Genomic DNA, 23792 nt, shown 5'->3' on the forward strand with positions numbered 1-23792 from the left:
GGTGTGGACCCCAAATCAAGGTTCACTCCTGGGTCCCAGTGATGGGTTGGGTATGGGAACATCACCCCCACCCATCACTGGGGCTGCAGAAGGTGTCTCCTGCTTGCTTCAAGCAAAGCCAGGTGGCCTGTGCCACACACGGTCCCTGTGCCCGTCCTTCCCCTGGTATTCGTGCCACTGTCTGCATCTCAAACGTTGCGACATCCTGTTTTTGGCGGATGCTGAAGTACCTCCCCTGTTAACCACACACCAACCGAAACCTGCAGCGGGAGGCACCACCACCCTTGGGGAAGTTGATACAGAAATCAAGGTCACGGCAGAGAGAGAAGCACCAAGAGCTGCTAAACCCACCCCCCTGTGAGCATCCCTGAACCAGAGAGGCTCCGTCCTGCAGCCTTTAAGCTGCCCCTGACACCAACACAGCCTGGGGTCTAGTTTGGTCCCACCCAGTACAGCTACTTGGAGATAACTGGGAAATAATCACACTGAAGCTGATTTTGCTCATCGTGGGTCATCCACCATCCAGCTCAACCTCGCCAGCAGACCTGGTGCTCACAGCAAACCTAGAGAGCAAAGAGAGACAAAGCCACGCCAACCAGTCCCAGCACTCAGTGCTGCTTTTCTAGGAACTCCTGTGGCCCTGTCAGACCTCCCGAGGCCAACGGGGGTCAAACAAGGGGGTTTGTAAAATTCACAGAATCACAGAATGGTTTGGGGTTGGAAGGGACCTTAAAGAGCATCTCATTCCAACCCCCTGCCACGGCCAGGGACACCTTCCACTAGACCAGGTTGCTCAAAGCTCCATCCAATCTTGGGTTTTTAGCACCTTCTCTAATAATTTGTCATTATCCCCTTTGATCCTGAACCAGCTCCAGCCCCCACTGCTCACGCACATCCCAAATCTCAGCTGGGGTTTGGGCTGAGCCACGGCTTTGCTCTCTTCACTGTCTCCAGCTGTTTTCCCCCAACCAGGAATGTGCACCTTACTTTTTTAAATTAAATCCACAAATACCAGAAACAGGTGATTTAAAAGCAAAAGGACCCAGAAAAGTCTCCAGTTTTCAGCTGCTCTTGGAGATCCTCTCCTCGAAGGTTGTGGTTGTGCAGGAGTGAGACCGATCACAGCTGCTACCGATTAAAGGTGGTGTGTAAAATCCTAACTTTTTCCATTCTCACTATTCAATTCAATATTTTTAAGACACCTGGTCATCTAAAAAAAAAACAACAAAACAAACCAAAACAAGCTCTGACATTATTTGGCCACGTTCACTTCTGGGTGAAGCTCAAAGACGTGGGACGAAGCCAAGAGCAAGGTTTTCAAATGAGCTTCGAACCTCGTTTCGCAAGATCCCCGCCTGCGATGAGGACAAGGGGTCAGCTCTGGAGCGAGCATCTCCACTTGTGTTTCCTTTGCCAAAGCATCACCAGTGACATCCCTTTTTATGACACGTCACCAAAATTTCAAGGGTTCGCCTGGAATTTTTGAGTCCATAAAGACAGCACAGCTCTCCAGACGGCTGGTTGGGATGCTGGCAATGTGCAGAGCTTCCCCAAAGGTTTTATTTCTCTAAAGAAATAAAACATTTTACTCCTGAGAATGGTATTAAATTGCAGATTATTTCATTCTGAAACATTATTTCACCCAGAGGATGCATCTCAAACCTCATCCTTGCACCACCCTTTGCATCCCCGACATCTCCCCTCCGCCCCACTGCAGTTTCAAACACCAAGCGCTGCATGTTTCAGCCATTTTATTGAACTTTGCGTATGAAATAACAGTTTCAAGTTCTAATGAAAAAAAAACACATTAAAAAAATAAATTCAACGTCAGGTAAAAAAATCACGCAACAACAACAACAGAAAAAATCAATCACTTTTTTTACCGGTAACTGAACACAAGGTCCACACCACGGTGGAGGTCACCAGGATGATGGGATGCAGCAGCTTTTTTTAGCATCAGACTGGTATCAAAAGAACAAGTTTAAACAATCGCAACACAGCTCACTGGCAAAACCAGAGTTGAAAATGAACTCGGAGTAACAAGACTGCGCTTTACATCTCCAGTCCAAAATTGCATCATTTCTATGGCACCTAATTAGTCAAGATTTCGCCTTCTTGCAGAGAAGGCTTTAGTTTTTCAGCCTGATGCACTGAATTTCACAAGGCAATATTTCGCTGTCACATATACCCAACGTGTGTTCCAGTTGAGACAGTCATGGAAACGTTTCAGCCTTACCCAGCTGCGCACACGAACGAGGGAAAGCAAAGACAAAAATTATATCCAGCTGTCTCGGTCCCAGGAAGATGCTGTGAAGGTAAGTTGCATAGTAAAGGATGGGAAATTAAGAAACATGAGCAGCTCCTGTGTTGGAGGTCGATGATTGATGCAACGCCCCCCACTTGCAATGTTTTGAGACCTCAGGTGATGAATTAAGAGCCCGTTCTCCTTGCAAGATGCTAAATTCAGCCATGGGAACGGCTGACCTTCAGCAGTGCAGGCAATTTTCCTGCAAGACCTGAGCAATTTGAATAATCAAGTCCCATTTCCAGTATCCTAATGGCGGCACGAGGGATGTGGCAGCAAACACGTCGTTCTGCATTCAAACTGCCCTATTTCAGGCACTGGTTTACCATTTCCCAGCTACGTTTCCCCTTAATACCATTCGACTTGCAACTCCAGCTCTATCAATGACTTGTGTAATGCCAGATAAATTGTCCTGCTCCGAAATCATCCTCAGGGATGGGAGCGATGCATTTAAACCACAGCATCAGCATCCCAGCCTTGTGATGGTCAGCAAGATGATGTGTAAGGGAAAACACCAGTTGGGCACAGTGGTTCCTCAGACCATTCCCTTTATAGATGCACTGATGTCATCTTGGAGAAAGCAGAAGAAATGCGAAAAAGAAACGTATTAATTGACCTGTGTCAGAGGCTGGTGGACAAAAATGTGGGGATTACAGAGCTATGTCATTTAATTCACCCAGGGCTGCTACTTGGTGTTCACCTGAGCCTGAGGGACAACTTTCCAGCTGGCTGTGCAACGGAAAGGAAAGGAAAAGACTGGGGAGCATGCCGCTCCCCAAGTTTTTCAGGGGAGAAAAATGCTATCCCACAAATTCCGTAATTTTACAAGGATTCAGCAGCAGTAACAGCATTTGATACACCTGGCTCAGAAAACATCCAAGCGTGCGCGTCAGTTGAAGCCTCCAGGGTGCTCAAAGGCTGGTTTCTGAGCCATTAATCCTGCAGGAGTTTTTGCCAGCACCTGCGGAAAGAGGCTGGAGGCCAGGATGGGATCACAGGAATCCTGACTTTTCCCAAAAATCTCGTGGGGCAAGCACAGCAGCCTCACGGATCTTCATACGTCGGCTCTGGGAGCCTTCTCCAGCCGCTGAGCCCCATCCCGTGGGGTTGAGGCTGAGCCTTCCTTAGCGCCCTTGAACACCTTCAGAGATATTTTGCTTTCTAATCTTGCTGCCTTCTCAAAACAATCTTCAAACCTGTTCTTAAAACAAGTGGCTTTACGTGACCCTATACCAGCCCAGCTCGGATTCTCCCGCCGATCCACCAGGATGGACCCAACGGCAGAGCTCTCATCACTTCAATTGCACCCTAAAATTCACAGGGGGAAGGGACGGCGCAGAGGAGGAACGTCGGTGTGCTCAGCTCCTCTGCGTGCTCAGCGTCTGAAGAGCACGTCTAATGCATGGCATGGCAGAGATGCTCTCAGCATCGCAGAGCACGGCTCGGAAGGGCTATGAATAAAGATGAGCAGCCTGTCTTCGGATGATTATGGGAATCAATGCATGCTATTTTTTGGCTCTTCTCTTGATGTCAGCCATCATTAAATCGCTCCCTTTTTTGGTTTTTTTAATCAACTGGATACATTTTTAATTTGTCTTCCCTTGCCAAATCCAGCCCTCCGCTCCAAATGACATTTCAACACGGCTGTCCCGATACGATGGTTATCTTTAAAATGCACAAGGCTGGAGTCAGAGTCGTGGCAACACAGATTAATACACTGGACTGACAGTTAAAGACTATCAAACTCTCAATCATTTTGAAAAAGCACATTAACAATTAGCTGGCTCAGCGACCAAGCAAAAGAAAACCAACAGCGTGGAGCAACGTCATCAATGCCAGTATGTACAATATTGAGAAGAGGTTGAAATTTGGCAAGACTGTCACTGGTGTGAGATGTCCTCGGGGTGGGTTCGGTGCTGGCCGGGAGGAGCGGAGCAGCTGGTGGCCACGGGCTCAGCTCTGCTCCGGGAACGGGGCATTTCTGCTGCCGGGAGCAGGACCGCTGGGATCCACCAACCCAAACGGGTGGTGGGATCTGTTTTTCCCATCACTTTGCTCATCAAAATACATTTTTGAACCATAACAGAGAGACGCTTTAACAAAGTGGCTCTTGAAAACAGACGAGGTATAATTACGTTACATACACATGTGCCATAAAAAAGCTCTCTGTAACACTGTGAAAAATAAAAATAAATTTAGTACTGATACATTCTATCCCCCATTTTAAGGGCTACTAGATCATGTTCCAAAAGAAACTAAATTTTACACCTTTGGGACCAGGGCTTCCCAACATCCAGGTCTGTGTTGCAATCCAGAAAATCAATACTCCTCCTGTTAATGTGCACGCTACAAACCCGGCACACTGCAGGGAAGGCTGCAAACAAATATCTTTGGCAGCTCCTAAGTGGTTTTGGAGGTGAGAGCGCCCCAAAAAAAGCCCAGTCCCACCTACCCCAGCCTGCCAGCAGCTCCATCCATAGCAATGGGGAAGAGACCAGACCACCACTCGGTTATTTGGGGTTTCCAGTGATGGAAATAACTCAGCCCCCACTCTCCAAACACCGGAGACTTTTTCTTGTCTTTTTTAGGTGTTTTTTTTAAGATCTTAGGCTTTTTATCGTGTGAATATTAATTAATTTTGGTGCTAGGGAGCTGCAGGATGAGACAGCCTGGGGGGGCACAGCCAGGGGATGGATGCCTGGGAGGTGGTTTCAGTTATCCATGTTAAGATGCTGTCGGCTGAGCTCTGCAAGCCCATCCTCAAACCGCTCCGGCTGCGGCAGCACTGCAGTTACTGCCAGATCCCCAGGGATCTGCCAGCAGAGCAATCAGCTGGAGGATCCCATGGAGGAGCTCCCTCTGCCTACCCCCCCACAGGCTGGCCTCAGGGCAGGGCACGGCCAAACCCCAAGTTAAGGAGAACCATCACTCCGATTAGCTTTAATTTGTGCAGAGGGCTTTTACACCGGATTGATGTCACACCACAGGGTGCTTCACCTCTGTGCCTCTCCAGCATCCCTCTGCCGAGCCTTGGCACCCCCAGCTCGTCTCTGTGGGCTTGGAGATCTGCTCCTCAGGCTCCTCCAGCACTCCAGATCCCCATCCCAGCTCCCTCTGCACCTTGTGCTGCAAAAGCTGTGCTAAAACCAGGTGCCAGCAGCACCAGGCCCTTCAAATTCATTTATCCACAGCTCCAGGGACCACAGGGTTTCTACCATGCTGGGAATAAATGCAAACAAGCCCCAGCTGCAATGGCCCACTAAGGGCCAGATCCATATTTGCTCTTCATTCCCCAAGGCCAGTGACGCAGCTTTGACTAAAACTGCTGGGTTTTTAATTTTTAATTCTTTTCTCACCATCTCAGCCTGTTCTCCACAGCCTGCACCCACGCAGAGCCCCAGAGGCATCTGTCTTTGGGACCCCCCAAGCTGTGCTCCCATGAACAAGGTCTTCATCACCAATGACGCATATGCCATGACAGGAGGAGGAATTCAAGCCAAGAAATTATCAGTGTTTAAAAACCAACAAAACAAAACGTGACCTCACCGAAGTCAATGCACTCCTTTAAGAACCACATTATTTCCCCACCATTAAGGGAATTTCTCAATCCTAATTTCGGCTGAAGTTTGTGTGCGGGGCTTAGACAGCCAGAAAGGAGGATGCTGAACCACAGGCAGGTCCAGAGCAATCCCAGCCCTGAACTATCATTCAGGAACAGCTCAAGGAACCCACTTGGGTCTCATTCGTCTTCAAAGCTCTCTGCAAGGAAAGATGCCTGGTGCAGAAAGCCAGTTGCTTTGCCACAAGTATTCCCCTGAGTTTTCCTGTTTCCCAGCCTTTCTTCCAGGTAGGGTGTTTATTTTTAGGTGCATCCTCCTTTGGGTTGTGACTTGAAGCATCCCACATGTGTCTCCTGTGTATCTTCCCCATCTCCTCCTGCCCAGGATCTGGTTTGAAATGCAGGTAAATAGCTTTGCTCAGGGAAGGATCCAGGTTTTGGTGGCAGGGTGGTCCTTGCTCTACTTTCCAGGTACCCAGTGGGGACCCCAAGGCTTGTCTTTGAACACGGACCCAAAGCAGTCAGTGGCATGAATTCAAGAGTTTGTTTCACATGCCTAAAGATTTTGCCTCCTGTCACTTCCCTGTGAGCACCCTCTGCTTTAGAGCAAGCTCCAGCTTGCTTTGTTTGGTCCAGTCCGAATTAACGTTCCCCGAACCATCGCCGGTGAATTATTGCAATGCAGACGCAGAGGTTCCCATGCTTGCTCAGTCCCACCAACATTATTTTTGCCCAGAACTCCAATGCTGTTGCGAGTATTGCCTTGCTCCTCCAACCCAGTATGTGCTGGGGGGGGGGGCGGGTTTAGTCTCAAAACTGGGACAGAGGCAGCGTGCAGAGGTGGATGAGGCTGGGGCGAGAGTGGGGAGCCTGAAGCAGGAGAGACCATGGACCCCTTTGCCGTTTGGCATTTACACCTTTGCAGACCATTTATCCCTTTGCACTGGGAGAATATTTAGCCATAGGGTCCTAGGAAATGCAGTGAGGTCAGGGAAATCCCAGTTTTAACAGCTTTGCAGCTGAGTGCAGGCAACCCACAGCTCTTAACCTGCCACAAAAAATAACTCAGCGTGCAGAATGAAACAGCGATGGGCAAAGGAGTGATGGACTTCCCATTTATTATAGTATTAGCAAAACAATACTATAATATTCCCTCAGGACTGACAGTGGAACAACAGAGAAGGGCACACAGGCTTTTGTGAAATGAAGCAGGGGCACAACCAGCCAGGACTGGGGGTTTGTACCTTTTCCACCTCTAGAAATTCGATTTTTCCGTAGTTTTTCATGGAGCGATCCTGAAAAGAAGGCACAATTTGTCGACTGTGTGACACAATTTTCCTCACCATCAGTGGAGATGTTACTTTCTTAATAAGGACTTAAAATAAATCACAGCCTTTGGTACAGTACATACCTACTTATAAAGAGCATTTGCAGGAAAGTCAGAAAGAGGGAACAGAAATTTCACATCCCAGCGCTGAAAACAGCCCGTGGCCTTTGACAGGGAAGAGTGAAAGCAACTGAATTTCCCCCATCTCCCTCCCACCTCGAGGAAAACACTTGGACTGCTTATGAGCAGCTCCGGTTAACGTTTCCTTTCCGGTTGCTTAATCTTTCAAGAGATTTTTTTTAAATTAAAAAAAAAAAAAAAAAAGACTGAAATAACATCCAACTGATATCCACATCCCCTCCTCCATTTTCCTGGCTGTGTTCAGTCTCGTTATATTGCACATGATTGGAAGATAATCTTCTGGCTGCAAATATGTTCCCTTCTACATAATGCACTTGTTAGAAAACACAGATAACGTGGCAAATATTTCATATATATATATATATATATATGAAATATGAAATGGATTTAACTGGGGAGGACAGACCCTCTGTCAGTCGGGTCCACAGCAGCATCAGTCACCGTGTCCGTGATGTTTGCCATTTTCTTGGAGACGTTTTATTTCTCAACACAGTCCTGAAGGTCTTAATTTTGAAACTTCTTCTGTTATCTGTTGGGCAGAGCAAAGAACCACTTTTATGCACAGCCTGGTTTGGAAAACAAGCAACAGGTTATTATTTTTTTTCAAGGTAAAGTGGAAGAGATGTTGCACATTGGTCCCCTCCGACCTCACGTCCCCGTTCCCCACAAATGTAAAGTGAAAATTTGCTAATTAAAATTCTTTAACAGACTAAATGCAATGCAGCCTAAAGCGAGCTAAAGATAGAAAAAAGATTCATTAAATATATTCTAGTTATTAACTATTATCTCACGTTAATGACAAGTTCCAAATCCAGAATGATTAGCACAAAGTGGGGTTTTCTCATCATATTTTTATCTTAATCAAGCTGGGTTTGTTCTGACCCGGTATGATTCACATGATATTAAGCAACTGGTGGATCTAATAAATCTGATGCAGGGGACAGCAGGAGCCGGGCTGGATCCCACACCCAGCCCTCGGACCGCGGAGTCGCTCCCGCAGAGCTCAAACCTGAGACTCCATTTTGATGTCAGGATGGAGACGTCTAGCAAAGGACAAAAAAAAAATCCCCCAATCTCTGCGGTGCCAGAGCTGCCGAGCCTTGGGAATGCGTGAACCCAGCTGGCATTGCAACAGGTCGGCTTTGAAGCCTAATAACTCTACAGCGCAAAGGAACGCATCCTGACTTCTATTTGAACACAGTGAGATGCTCTGCTCTGTCTTGAAGACGCTGAAATTCTTAGAAACTTCACGCAACTACTTATATTCCTCTCATTTTCCCAAAAATGTATGCTCTGCCTTTAGTTCACACCGCAGCAATCGGAGCATCCCACCTCCTGCTGTACTGTGTCCTGGCTCTGCACCCACATGGGGATGGGCACGGCCAAATTTCCTGAGGACTTCAGCCCTGTGTAAGTCAGCAGGAGTCACCCCCCCCAAATTCTGGCCCTTTCATGGTGTTTTTTCAAGTGGGAATTAGTAAAGCTTCCTATAGCAAGGTTCATTAACTATAATAAAACCCGTGTGTGGTGCACACTAATAAGATGAGCGCTACCACCACATCACATCACGTGAGCCGGATGCTTCATTAGCAGCCGGTGATGAGCCAAGCGTAGGAAGGTTCTTGGTCCTGAGCTGCCTGGTCCCAGCTCATCCCCTAAAATGAGCCTATTTTCCCCAAAGGGAGAGTCAGGATGAAGCTATGCGAGACGGGATAGGATCCCTGCACTGAGGAGGGTGAGCCCCACGCTCTGGGTGTTGCAGGGATGCTAAAGGCAGGCAGGGAAAGGAGAGAGGTGGGATTTCCCACAAGGAGCAAAGAGCCCCTTGCAAGGCAGCACAGCACTCGGGGGGGAAATAAGCTACCAGAGGGGCTTAGTGCTCCTTGCAAGGGTCTCAGACCAGCCAGTTATTCGAGCACCAGCTTATCTGGGAGTGCCAGAAGGACTACTCATGGGCTTAAAGCTAACTGGGGTTTATGCTTTATTGGACTGGGCTTTCTGGGGGGGATTAAGCCCCCCTCCCACCTGCCAGCAAGGAAGGGCTCCTGCTTTTTTGCAAAGCAATGGTCAAAGTGCCAGGATCCTCCAGCATTGCTGGAGTATTACACAAATAAAACCCAAATAGCACCTTCCACCCCGCCCGGCCCGGGGGACACCATTGCTTTGGCTGAGGAGACGGCAGAGCTGGGGCTCTGCAGATTAAGCGGTAAATAACAATGTTCTCAAACCTGGCAAATAATCCTGTGCTTTGGGGTACCCTGGTGCCTTCTCAGGCTGTGTCCTTGCCCTTGTAGAAAGAAACCCCACATCCTCAGCCTAACGGTGACGTTATCTCACTGAATTCCGCAAGAACAGCAGTGGGAGTGAGAAGTCAGGAGCATTCAGGAGATAGTGCTGCTCCAGCTCCTCTGAAGGGATCCAGATGTCTTCCCATCATATGCGGGTGACGAAATCCTCTCCTCTCCAAGAGACACAGAGGATATTAAAGAGCAGTCACAAAAATTAAACGTTTTTAAACCAGCCGAGCCAAACAACTTGTATCCAAGCATTCAGAGGTGGTGAAGCAGTTCATGAGACTGCAAGTACTGAGTATCTCTTGAGCCCTGGACCTAGTGAAAATCCCGAGGACTGGAACATGGCTCCTGTTAGGCCAATTTTTTAAGGGATAAACAAAGCAACCTGCAAAAATCATGGGTCTGGCCATCTGTCGCTGATCCCAAACACTATGCTGGAATGGCTGGGAGTCTTAATACAGAATTAAAGAGGAAGCTATAATCGATGCCAATCAACGCAGGGTTAGGGAAAATGGATCTTATCATATTAATTTGATATCTCTTCTTACTGAGTTCTATGTCTGGCTGATAGAGGTAAGCGCTTGTGCAATGTTCTCCTCTAAGGGAGCTGCCTGGCAGCTTGGTTAAGAGAACAGAGCAATAAAGCCAAACTCCCAGAGTCACAGGTAGGAAAAGCAGCTGAACCCAGGTTGCTTTCATTGGTTCACTTCTCCTTGTGCATGCTTTGCTTTCTCAGGGCATTTTGCAACCAGGATGGGAGAGACATTGCTGAAAGGTTCCGTGCCCCAGGAGAAAACAGCCCAGGCTTGTTTCAGATGCTGCAGAAAGATTTCCTCCTTTAATTCGGGGATGCACACAGAGAGGCAGAAAACCCCTCTAGCCTGCAATGCTACACCCTGCTCAGAGCAAACTCCTTTTGCATCCCTCCTCCAAGCTCAAATTTGCAGCAGGCAGGTTCATTTTAAGCCCAAACTTCTTACATCTCATTTCTTACCTGCTGCAACAGCTTGAGGTTCAAATCATTATGGAGCTGCTGTGGCAGCTCCAAGCAGAGACCAGCAAGGAAGGAGAAGAGGGATTTAAACTATACATGCACAGAGATTCCAGGAGAAATGAGCCATAAGGATGGAAAAGCAAGTGCCAAGATGCAGAGTGAAGAAATCACAGGACAGGAGGGAGGATGGTTTGGGGGAGGGAGCTGAGCAGAGCCGGCATCCCCAGGAGGCTGGGTGAAACCCGGGGCTTTCCCCCAGGTGGGAGAAATAACTGCAGTTAGTGGGGTATCAGGGGGAGGGTCTGCAGGCTTTGCAAGCTTCAAGGAAGCTGAACTCCACAAAGCCTTCTTCACTTCTTGTCCTGTGTTTCAAAACTGCCTCTTCCATCCACAGCGTGTCTCACTGCAAGCACTTAATGAAGCTGCTCCGTGTCATTTACAGATGAGGAAACCGAGGTCCGGAGGAGCTGGCCTGCCCAAAGCCACCCAGCAGGCCAACAGCAAACACCACAGTGCTCCCACCCTGCAGGTCAGGGGTGCAGGGACACACATTTTCATGGACTAACAACCGCAATCTCTCCGAGCAGCACAGCATCGCCCACCACCCTGCACTGCACTCAGCTCCTCGACTGCAACCGAGGCGCACAGCGAACACATCTCTCTGCAAACGCAAAAAAACCACTTTGCAAAGTGTGTGCTCATCTTCTCCACGCCCCGCTGCGATCTCCAGCTTCCCGTGAGAGCAAGACCCCCAGCACAGACCCTGCTGCCAGCAGTCCCACTACCCCCGTGGGGGCTGAGCCCTCGGTGCTTCCGCTGCCGATTGAACCATGACACAACCCCAAAGGATTTTCCGTATCTATTCATGACAGTGCTTCAGAGGAAGCAAAGCAAAGCAGCTGGTGCTGGTCAACGTGAAAATAAACCTGATTGCACTCTGCATCCCTTGCCAGTGAGAGCAGAGAGCCACTCGCTAATCTAGGCGTGCGAGCCATGCATCCAAACCAAGGCTTCACCCAGTATGCGTTAAAGATGCTAAAAATGAAGTGCAACAACTGTAGAAAAGCAACAGACACGACAGAGCTTAAACATGCTCAGAAAAGCATCTGAATAACAAGTCTTAAGGAAATGAATCATTCTTAAACAAACCCAGCAGTGTGTGCTGCTGTCTGCAACGCTGAGCGGGGGTCTTGGTATTAGTGTGCAGCGCGGTTAGGTAAGGACTGTTCCCGTTACGAGGAGGGGAAGAGCAGCGATAGGGAAGTATTTTAGCTGCTCCTAACTCGAGTGACAAGCTGAACGAGACAGGAGACAGGTTTTAATTTACTTGAGCATGTCTTGGTTCATAAGAAGGAGAAAACTGACAGTGGCCTGCGGGGAGGTTCATGCGTGAAGGTTTCCCTGCCCTGCTGCAGAGCATCCTCAGCACCAAAAATTCAGGCTCTGAGTGGTGATGAGCCACAGACAAACCCCAGAATTTGTGAGTCTCACAAAGCAGCGCTTTTTTTGTGGATAAAAAAAGCACATGGGGGCTCAGGGGAGGGGGGTTCTCAGAGCATTTGTGGCTGAGTTTTGCTAGCAAGAGGGGTAGAAGGGCTTCAGCTACAAGGGTGGTGTGGGACCCCACATGCATCCCTCTTCCACACAGAGGACAGTTTTCATGAGCAAAACATGGGATTTGCCGGGTGACAAAGAGCAGGAGCCCTGACGCCTTCCCAGCAAAGCAGCAAACACGCGTCCTGTCAGGTGGGATGAATATCGCTTTGACAGAGACACCATTACTCATTTTCCATTTGGGAAGCCAAGCACAGGAGTAAAAAGTCTTGATTGTATCCCAGGCTCAACCACAGCTGAGCTGGGAGAGCTTCGGCTGGGGCAAGAGCCAGATGCTGCGGAGATGGGGCTGGGGCTGCTCTGCAGGGCTCCTCTGGCAGCGAACGTGCCCCCCACCATGGGATGGCTCTGCCCTCCAGCAGGGCTGTACTCCCCTCCTCATGCCAGTCCTACTTCTGCCCGAAGAAAACCCTCTATCACCACCCCCCAAAATGAAGCACAACCCCTCCCCACTGCTGGAGAAGCGATTCCCAGCCAGGATGAGGCAGCTCGGGGCACCCACCCTGAAACACCCCCAAAATGTCCCTGTCAGAACATCGACAGCCAGAGTCCCATGACTGTTTCCAAGGAAACCCTCCTGCCAGAGCATCGCACGGTTCCAGCCCTCCCGCTCATTCCCGACTCCCACCACCGGCACCGGGAGAGGGCTCCCACCACCCTGCACCCACAGCACGGCACCCATCGGGCTCGCCCAGCCCCAGTGGGTGCTCTGTTCCTGCAGCCTCTGCCGGGTAAACAGCACTGGGAGAAACGGTAAAAGCAGCAGCATCCCGTCCTCAACACATCCTCCAGCTATGCAACACCCCCCCAAAGCTGAGCCAAGCACCCCGTTCAGACTGGGGGTGCAGAGCCATAGCACGGAAGGGTGCCGAAGAGCAGTACCAGCTCTGTAGCAGTGAAGGCAACATTTTATAGGATATTGCCCTGCCCACAGCATCCTCTGATGTTTAGAAAGTCCCTATTTCCCCACATCCATTGCCCACACAACTGCCTTTGCACAATGATGCTGGTGCACTGACCTCTTCTTCCCGGTACATAGAGCAATTAAGACTGAAGGGCAAAATGAGTTGCATTTAAATCCTATTTGGCTGCTTGCAGCCTACCCAGACATCACTTGTTAAAGCATTTTAAAAGGGAAAACAAAAAAAGGCCCTGCCAGGCTGTGATGGGAGCTGCCATGTGCTCTCACCAAGATACGCATACTTTAAAAGCTTGGCAGGAAGAGGGCTCCAAACTACACAATTAAACAGATTTCAGGAAGAAAACTCTCCGAACACAGCAACCGCTGCCAGAGACCCTTTCCCTGCCCTAGAGCTCTGCCAGGAGAGACCCCTTCCATGATGCCTCTGGATGCCTCCTTCCCTCCTGCTGGGGAAGCTGCTTGTCTGCCCTTTGTCTCCGCTTAACTGTCCATAAACTGGGGATTAAAAACAAAACCCAACTCCTTTTGTCAAGTGATGGAGCAGGAACAATTGCCTGGGAAGAAATCTAACCCTCCTGGAGGAAAGAGATATATCTAGCCCTTGTGTGTGTCCACACGTGGGGTGGGATGGATACTGTTCTGCTCCTCTGGCCGCCCCAAGCACCTGAAGGTCACCTATTGTGCTGGAGAACAACAGTCTTTTTAGAAGAGTTCAGGCCTGAAAACACACACGAAAAAGGGCAAATAAGCAAGAGTAAAAGGTGATAGTGTCAAAGTACCAAGTGAAGAGGCCAGGGTTAGGGTTGCTGCATGTCCCCTGTCTCGCTGTACCAAGGATGTGTTTCACGGTGGCATCCAGGGCTGAAAACAGGGGAAGGGAACAGGTCCTAAAGTATAAGCAAAAGGAAAGGGAAAGGAGCCTGCAAAAAGAGGTAGGAAAGGCTCTATACCACCCAGTGCCCCTATATAAACTGAACACAGAAAGCAGCCAGGGAGGCAGCTACAGCCTCCCAGGGCTGCACCCCTGGGGCAGAGGCAGCCGGCTCCCATCCTTGTTCCCATCCTCCAGTGCCAGCAGTGTCACTTTGCCACTCAGATGACAGGTACAAAGGACAGGGGAGGAGGAGAATATTTCAGAGAGCATCCCTGCCACGCCGTGCATGCAGACAACAAGGTCTGGAGTCTATGCCGGGGACTACCACGCGTTTCAGGGACCCCGCCTCACCCCTGCTTATTTTCTGTGCGATCTTAAATGTCAGCCAGCAGCTTTCAGTAATGCACTTTCCTCCTTCTAATGTAATAAACCGAGTCTAGGCAAGCCCTTCGCCTTGCAGACAGCAGGCAGGCAGCTCCGCTAATACTAATCTCCTAATGCTGCCCCCTCTAAGCACATTAGAACCAGTCAAGTCCAACACGCTGCACAGGCTGAGGCTCATCTTTAACTCCCCAGTGACTGTCAAAACAGTCTGAAGTCCTAATAGGAGGCACACTGCAGGAGAGCAAAGGAAGTTAAACTAGCAGCTGGCTGCAAAGAGGGCAATCTTTCTGCGATCTCTCCAATTCCTGGTACAACACACGCAGCAACCACTTTTAAGAGCAGCCGTCAGCCCGTGCTGGAACAGAGCAGCTCTCTCGCTGAACAGCACCTAACCAGACAGCGCAGAGGGAAGCAGCAGACAGAAATGGGGCAGACCATCAAAAAGATATCCCTGTTTTTCTGCATCCAGTTGTTTGGGTGTATCTGACAGACAGAGCAGTGGTGCTTTTATATTTTTCAGCGATACCACTGGGTACTGGAGCAAAACTGCCTTTTACTCCAGAGGACGAAGTGGTTTCCTTGACACCTCTCCCATACAGCATCTTCTACCATCAATAAAATCCATTTGAAATTATTCTGCCCCTACTAAATAAGGCAGGGAGTAGTCAGGAAAGCAAACTAACAACCTGTACGGTTTCTGCTTATTTTAGATGACAGAGAAACTGAAAATGGTACGGTGCCATTTACAGGAGAACACGTGGTTTCCGTACCCTGTGCAGCTGCCACGGGGAAAATGCAGACACAAAACTCATCTGCAAACTCTCCAGCGTGGGACTGTTCCACTGCTGTTAAACTCAAATCCTCCTTTTAGGAACAGGTGTGTGGAAAAGCTTTAACAACAATAAAAAGTGAGAGCTTGTAGGCAGAAATTACTTTACAGCCTGCTGGCAGCCTGGGGAAAAGACACACTGGGGTATTCCCAGTTACCCCAGCTAAGGGATCCCAGTTATCCTGGACAAGGGATCCCAGTTACCTTCTGCAATGCTCCAGATCATCTTCCTAATAAAGATCATTTGTTAGATCCTCAGCTGGTGAAAACTACAGTAGCTCCAATAGAGCTGTTGCATACCATCAGCCAAGAAGCTGCTCTGATGGGTATTTTGGTTATAAGGGTTTATTAACTGGGGCTAAGGCAAGTCTAAGGGAGAGTGTTACAAACTGTCCCAATCCTTTTAAGTCTGGGTAAAATCCTAGCCAAACTCCAATTTCGGCATGGCTGGCATCTCTCAGGAAAAATCCCCCTTTCCACATGCTGGAACGTGATGTGACTTGCACAGGTTGGGGTCAAATCTCTCTTTGATGTAGGAGGCTTTTAAGAGCAGCCCTGTGCAGTACCCTACCTTGAATGAATCTGGTTTTATTTAACCCAAAACCTAGTGAAACAGAGCAGAGCTGAAGCCAAGGCACTCGAAGCTGAGCAGCCAGGCCCTGCCTTCAGCCTCCTTTGGTGGCAGGGGCCGGACCAAAGCATTAAACTGCTGCAAATGACCTTCCTAGCAAAGAACTGAAGAAATCCAGCTGCAGAAAAGCAGCAGGGTTTACCTTCTACGCACAGCACTAAAAAGCAAAGTGAAAAGCAAATATAATCAGAGGAGTTATAGGATGTTATCCCACTTTACCTAACGTGCATAAAAAGACCCGAGAGCAGCAGGGTAAGCTGAAAAAAACAACTAATCAGTGGAAAACATGAGGTTTGTCCCCCAAAAAAGCAACGTTACTTTATGATGCTATTAAACTCTACCCCGTGCAAAGCTCACCTGATCCCATCAGATGTCCCGTGGCCTCTGGTGCACATGTGAAGAAGAAGCGGGTCTATTTTCCCCGGCAGAATTTTGGTTACTTTTCAATCCTGTTCTTTATAGATCTGTCCCCCTTGTTTCAAAAATCTGCCGAGGTTTCTGAGCCGAGCTCTCCCGCTGGCTGCCCAGTGCCATTTCACACTGGGATTGGGGAAACCGCCGGGTTTCGTGTGGCGCAGGGGGAGCGCAGGGTCACTGTCGGCGCAGTGGGAACTCGTGTTTGCAGGAGACTCCATCCCCCAATTTCACCACCAAGGTGTGAGCTCCTTTGCGAGGGAGAGGTGAGTTCGTGGTGTGCTTATTGCCTACGGGTGCTTTATTCGGCACAGGGGAAGCTGCAGCCAGGATGTGGCCCAGGAAGGGGGTGCCAGGATGGGGTCACATTGCGGGGCAGAGCCACGGTGTCCTGTGGGATGACAGGGCTGGAACCATCTGGAAAGGTTTTTGTGCGAAGAGCGAGGACCAAGGGGGATGGGAGAAGGGATGCCATGACAACCTTTAGGGGTTTCCCAGGAAACCATGGTCACCATGGCAACTGCATCACTCCGGTCCGAATTAGTGACTTCCGCTGGAAGGCGTGTTCGCCACTTTAATCTTCTTGCGATAAGCAGCTGCATCTCTCCCAAACGCATTGCAAAAAAGGGAGGAAATATCCCTTTGTCTCCAGCTGGGTGGGTTTGAAGCTGCACAGCCACAGCGAGGAGCCCGTCGCGGATTCTGCATCCCCCGGTCCATGCTGGCATCGCTCCCTGCACCCTGTCGGCTCCTGAAACCATTCCATTTTGCCTTTTGCCTCCCTCCTCCCCGCACACAGACCTGCTGCACGGCCACAAATTTGGCGTTGGATGAAATAATACCATAGGGTTACAGGGGAAGGGAATTAAGAACACAAAACAAGGGCTTTTTCTTTCTTTTTTTCTTTTTTCTATTTAAATCAGCATTGATTGCACTCAGGTCTCTGACCAGATTAGAATTTCAGAAATCATCTAACAGGGGAGAGAAGGGAATCTGTGATGTGCCTGTAATGGCACACCACACGTTTCAATTTAAGCGTCATTTAACAATGTGGTAACAGAGACTCTCTGCAAAATTAAATGGTTATTTCCTCCCAACCCCCTTGCAGTAGGCTCTGCAACATGTTTTCCTCCTCTCCCCACTCAATCCAGGGTTGTTAATCCAACAAGTGAGCTTATGTGATGGAAGGGAAGGCTACACGCTGCCTTTAGGGAAGGGGAGGGAGAAAATTCAGGAGCAAAACGAGAGGTCCCCAAAACCGAGAAAACAAAGCAGCCCTGCAACACGTTGCAGAACAAACACCTGTTTCGACAGTGAGTGTGTTTTGTCTTCATCTTCCTTTTCTTTACCCTTTAGCTGTCCTCTTCTTCGGAGAATTTTTAATCCTTTTTTTTTTTTTTATCTTTAGAAAGGAAGGATCTAAAAAAATAAACGTATAAAAACGAGGGCACACACAGACCGACGATGGTGCATGTTCCACACAATACCGAGTACACAGTCACTTTGCATTATTATTGTTATTATTTTTTTACCGCATCCTTAGATTTTGTTGCTGTTTTTTTGGTGTGGGTTTTTTAAACATCCGTAAAGATCTTTTTGATATTCACACAGTTGGGATTGTTTGTGGTTGTGCAGTTGCCTGTCTTAAAGGCAGCCTGTTTGAATGCACTGTGGTTGATTCCCCCTTCCTCGATCACCATGTACTCAGATTTGCTGAGGGTGGAATTGCTGCGAGCCTTCCGCATCTCCTCGCTGGACGAGAGATGCTGGCAGCTCCCGACGTGCATGTACTGGGCTTGCTCCTCACCTTCTGTTTCCCGGTGGTAGAAATAGTTGAAATTGGAGACTATCACAGGCACGGGGAGAGCGATAGTTAGCACCCCTGCGATGGCACAGAGAGACCCCACGATCTTGCCCCCAATGGTGATGGGGTGCATGTCCCCATAGCCCACCGTGGTCATGGTCACCACCGCCCACCAGAAGGCATCGGGGATGCTACTGAAACCTGAACTGGGGTCATCGGCTTCTGCGAAGTAGACGGCGCTGGAGAAGAGGATGACGCCGATGAAGAGGAAGAAGATGAGCAAGCCCAGCTCCCGCATGCTGGCCTTGAGGGTCTGCCCCAGGATCTGCAGCCCCTTGGAGTGCCGGGAGAGCTTGAAGATACGGAAGACCCTGACCAGCCGGATGACTCTGAGGATGGCTAAGGACATGGCTTGCTGGCCGTTGCCTTGCCTCTCAGCCAGCTCGGTGCCCAGCGTGATGAAGTAGGGAATGATGGCCACAATGTCAATGATGTTCATGATGTTCTTGGAGAAGGTGGCCTTGCTGGGGCAGGCAAAGAAGCGGACCAGCAGCTCGAAGGAGAACCAGATGATGCACAAAGTCTCTACCACAAAGAAAGGGTCGGTGAAGGACGACACCATGGAAGTAGCTGAGGATGAGGAGTTGGTGAAGACATCAGGTGGGAGAGGGCCACCGCCTGTCCCGAAGGTCCCTCCAGTTCCCTCATAGTCGTGGTCATCCCTGAATTCAGGCAGGGTCTCCAGACAGAAGATGACAATAGAGATAAGAATGACCAGGACAGAGACGATGGCAATGCCTCGGGCTGGCCCAGAGCTCTCAGGGTACTCAAAGAGGAGCCACACTTGGCGCTGAAACTCCTTGTCGGGAAGCGGCCGCTGCTCCTCCCGAATGAAACCCTCGTCCTCCCGAAACTTCTCCATGGCCTCCTCCCCTAGCTGGTAGAAGCGGATCTCCTCAGAGAAGATATCGATGGGGACGTTGACGGGTCGCCGGATGCGTCCACCCGACTGGTAGTAGTAGAGGATGGCGTCAAAGCTGGGACGGTTACGGTCGAAAAAATACTCATTGCGGAGGGGGTCGAAGTAGCGCATCCTCTTACGTGGGTCCCCCAGCAGCGTCTCGGGGAACTGTGCCAGCGTCTTCAGCTGGGTCTCAAACCGCAACCCCGAGATGTTGATCACCACCCGCTCGCAGCACTCGTGCTCCCCACCGCCCGCGGGCTGGCCGGCGGGGACCGCGGCCGGAGTCGGGGGGTGATCGTAGCGGTCCCCCCCCAGCAAAGGATGAGGATGCTGTGGTTCTTCCAGCAAAGGGTCTCCGCCGCCGCCTCCCACCACGGTCATGCTGCCTTCTTCCCCTTCTTCCCCCTCTTCCTCCTCTTGGTCGGGGGGCGGCTGGGGGGCGGCGGGGGGCAGCTGCTCGGTGTAGCCCAGGTTGTGGTGGCTGGTCGAGCCGCCCCGCGGATGCCGGCTGGCGGAGGAGGCAGCCGGAGAGTAGAGCAAGCTCCGGCGCTCGTCCATAAAGGTGTGGGGCGGAAGGGGAAGGGGGGAGGGAGGATCGGAGAGGCGGCAGCCGAAGCCTCTTCTTCCTCCTCTTCCTCCTCCTCCGGGCGGAGAGGGAGAAACAGCCGCGCAACTGCTCCAGCGGCTGCCGCTGCTCTGAGGCGCTGAGGCTCTTCTCAAAAAATCCGCCCCCAGCCCTGGCACCGCCTCGCTCAGTCACTGCTCCCGGAGACACCCACAGCACCCCGGCCCTGCCCCGCGGCCCCCGGCGAGCTGCAGGCACCCCCTCCCCTGCCCGGGGGTTGCCGAGCCGGACCCCCACCCCGCCACGCACCGAGGGGCTTTGGTCCCCTCCGGGGGAGCATCCTTTGATGCTCAGCGGGTTGCAAGCAGGGAGAGGGTTTTTTTTCCTTGCAGAACCGCTGCCTAGAAAGAGTTTTTCTGTCCCTCCCCCGGGAAGGTGAAATGTAATTTTGATTATTAATTTGGGGGGTTGCCTGTTGGTTTCACCATTTCGAGCCGCGGCGGGGCTGTGGGTAATGGAAAGCAGACAGCAGCGGCCGGAGCCACCAACAGTTGTTTTGAATCAGCGTCTGGGCTAGTGCTGGGGATTTTTTTTTTTTTTTGCTGTCTAGAGAAGAGAGCATGTGCCTGTGTGTGTGCACGCCTGTGTCTGTGTGTGCATGTGTGTTTGCACACACGTGTGCATGTGCATCCCCCCAGCAAAATAAACGGAGAAGCGAAGCTGAGCCAGCCCTCAGCCAGCTTCAGTCTGACCCCAAATTGCATTTCAGACTTTCCTGCAAGAAAGCCAAAAGGCTTTTTTTTTTTCCCCCCTTTCTCCATTCAATTCATCTTCTTATGCAAATAGTTCATATTTGGTCAAAAGGGATTTTTTTTTTTTTTTAAGGCAAAAGCCTCCTCTGCAGGAGCCCAGCGTTGGAAAATGCTCCGTTCCCAGGAGATGTGCATCAGGGACAACCTCTGATCCCTGCACCCACTGTGCCCCCCAGCCCCCACAGTGGGTCCTCATTTTCCCAACACCCCCTACCTCCCCAGACAGCAGAAGCACTTCAATCCCCAGCCACGTGCCAAGCGGGGTTTAGGCAATTCAGGGAGTTCCCAGCTTGGGAAAGAGCCTGACCATGAGGGTTGGGGAGAGGCTCGGAGGGCAGCCACGCTGCCATTCCAGTGCCAGCCGGATGGTCCTGCCATGATGGAGGTTAAAACCCCTCCACCAGCCCCGCTTTAGCTCATCGCCGCAGTTATTTTTAACCAGCACAGCCTCCAGAAGGTAGGGAGAAAAACAGATGAAAGGATCAAACTTATTTATACTTTAAATTAGAAACAAGATGTACAAAATATACAAACCTAAGGGAGGAGAACAACAATAAATAGTGGTGTAAGAGCTGACTCCAGACTCTAACTGGCAGATTAACAGCACAGACGAGGTCTGAGCGAGCCGAGCCCACCTTCCCCTTTGCTGACAGAGGGGAAAAAACCCTCTGCCACTAGAAATGAGGGAGGTTTCCTCGGGAATGAGCCTCAGCGAGGTCCTGCGGATGAAAATGTGGACCTGGGCGTGGGACCTAACCCAACCCACCTTTCAGTGAGCTGCCTGCTCTGTCTTCATCTCCACCAACCTCCTGGCGCTGCCATGGCCAGCGCTGGGTTTTTCCACATCAGCATCAGTTCAGCGCGGCTGTTGGAAGAGATTCACCCACAATCACATGCAGGGACACTTGTCTCCAGGCCATGTCACCTTGCCCCAGACTTGGACACATGCCGCTTGTTGCCACCTCCCTCCTTGGCTTGAAGCCACACTTTTGAGTCCCGATTTGCTTGAGGCTCCAGATCTCCTGGGAGGAGGGAGTTGGGGCAACAGGTCTCCAGTCTTGCTCCCCCATCATTCCTACAGCAATTAATAGTGCTCATCAGCAACATGCTCCTGGCAAGGGTGTCCACTCCTCCTTTCCAACACACAGCATCTCCCAGCCATCCCAAAGCCCAGATAAAGCAGGAAGCAAAGCCCTGGAGCTTCATTAACCTTTGAGCTGCTCATGTTGCTTGTAGATTGAAAAAAATTCCTGGAAACAACAGTTCATATCCAGGTTTGAGGCTCTATTTTCCATAGGTTTCATGATTATTAAATAACCATCATCTCCTCTGTACATACATATATATATCAGTTAAAAGCTTGTCTGGCTCATCTCTTTGCTAGGATTTCTGCCAATAAATCACTGTCATCTGGTCTAAGGCAAACAAACAAGGCTGCTTTAAACTATAAACATTTATTGATGACAAAAGGTATTGATGGCAACAAGGCGTAACTTCCATAATTGCAACAGTTTACTCCAGATCTCAGTCAGGGGCAAACTCTTCAGAAATTATTGAGAGCCACAGACCTTTGAGATGCTGCTAGGAAAAGCCCTTCCCTTAAACCCAGGAGGAGGATTAAGTCCTTACCCCCCATCAGCTGCAACACAGCAGCAGACATTAACCCCTGAGCTCCAGGCAGCTGTGGTCCAGCATCAAAATGGCTCAAAGGATTCCTCCAGGGGCTACAGCCGGGCAGCCCCAGGCACTGTGTAGCCTCCTGGCCCTGTTTACTCCTCCACTGCTTCCCCGTAATCCTATCAAAGCCAATTAAGCTGTGCCAGGCAAGCAGCCATCGCTGCAGGCAAAGAGCAGCCAGAGGGGCAGATCACCTCCTCCACTGCAAAGCATCCTCAGCTCCTTCCTCTTTGGGAGGTCCCCAGCCAAAGTTTGGTTCAGCATCGGGGATGCAGCAATAGCATCACCTCCTGCTTTGCATCAGCTGCTGCCTCCCACACACGTGTTCCCCACACTGGTTTGCATACAGGCACTGCATCAAGCCCCACATTTGTCAAGCAGCAACAGAGGTGGCCCAGGTCACGTCCCAAAACCAGGAGGTCTGAGCACAAGGGCAGAGGCAAGGGAACAAAAGCCCAGGGGAAGGGACATCTCTGCAATGTCCAGCCCAGCCAGTGCTTCCTTGCAAGCTGGGAACTTGCTGTGCGAGGTGCAGCATCAAACCTGTTCCTCAAGCCTGTGGCTTTTCTGTCTAATGCGAGATGTCCCAGTCCTCCCTCTGCAACTTTCCCTCTGCTTTCTCATCCAGCTCTTCTGCTGCATCTGGTCTCAACAAATTTAATTTTATTCCTGATGGCTATTTAAGAAATCCCCCTGTGCAATGATCTACAGGCTGACCTATAAGATCAGATGCAGTTTCTACAAAGAAGCAGAGCAAGCATCACACTTTCCCTCCTTTAATGGCCTTCTTAGGGTGGATTCCCAAGCAAAGGGGACACACAACTTTCCTCTTCCCGCAGCCAGACCCAGACCATGAGGGGAACCCCCCTAGCATCCCCCCAGAGGGACATGGGCTGCACAAAACATCTCAGGACCTTCACCCTGACCCTCAGCTACTCCCAGGCATGGAGCTGCCTTAGCACCATGCTTCCACTTTGAAATCTTGCCTCCTTCTCGCTGAACCCCATCACCTCTCAAGCAGCCTTCTGGGGTTGTTCTTCTTCCACCAATCCCTGCTTCTCCCATGTTAGCACCAGGCAGCTGGGCAGAGCAGTCTGGCATCCACCCTGGCTGCTGCAGCGAGCAGGATCTCACTCGCTCTCCCCTCCCTCGCGTTTGAATGGGAACCCTGCCTCCATTGATAAATCTGGGGCAAATCTGCTATTCTTTATTTCTGAGGATCAGAAACCTTTCAGTGCAAACGTTGTTACAGTAATACCTTAATGCACTGTAAATGTATTGTCTCTCCTCCCACAGCGGGGAACGCACGAAGCCCCAACTGCTACATCAAGGCAGCACGGCATTAACTCACTGGCAAGGTTTCTCATGGCATCTCGGAAACATGAGCTCTACCTCTGCCGCTCATAACGTGGACAAACATTACGGTGAAAGGCTCAGGGGTGTCACCAGGGTCACTCATCACTGCCTGAAACCTTTGCAGACAGGACTGCAGAGGACTGTTGGCGTCAGACAGGCAGGTCAGCATCAACCCAACTTTTCAAGAGTAACTTGGAGCAATCCATACATCACACAGCTAAAAGAGATGAATGGATGCTCTAACCCTGCTCTGCTTAGCTTGCTTCAGCCAGGTTTGGCTGCTTGCCCTCCCTGTCGCCTTCGTCTGGCTCTTCCCCATCAGATTA

General features: G+C 50.4%; 1 protein-coding gene across 3 annotated transcripts; it reads right to left on the reverse strand.

The window, feature by feature from the left end:
- Nucleotides 1-1736: 1736 nt before the first annotated feature.
- Nucleotides 1737-19786, reverse strand: LOC101921124 (potassium voltage-gated channel subfamily A member 3). Of its 3 annotated transcripts, XM_027789822.2 has the most exons (3): nucleotides 16232-19786; nucleotides 7739-7861; nucleotides 1737-7159 (listed from the first exon to the last, which is right to left on the reverse strand). In XM_027789822.2, exon 1 carries the CDS (start codon nucleotides 19612-19614, stop codon nucleotides 17863-17865), a length of 1752 nt encoding a protein of 583 aa, XP_027645623.2. In that variant the 5' UTR covers nucleotides 19615-19786; the 3' UTR covers nucleotides 1737-7159; nucleotides 7739-7861; nucleotides 16232-17862. The 3 variants fall into 3 exon arrangements, with proteins under 3 accessions (XP_027645623.2, XP_005239679.2, XP_027645624.2); XM_005239622.3 differs by having other exon boundaries at nucleotides 1737-7861; XM_027789823.2 differs by having other exon boundaries at nucleotides 1737-7898.
- Nucleotides 19787-23792: the final 4006 nt, after the last annotated feature.

Source organism: Falco peregrinus, chromosome 16 (assembly GCF_023634155.1).
Source record: "Falco peregrinus isolate bFalPer1 chromosome 16, bFalPer1.pri, whole genome shotgun sequence".
NCBI classification, from domain to species: Eukaryota; Metazoa; Chordata; class Aves; order Falconiformes; family Falconidae; genus Falco; species Falco peregrinus.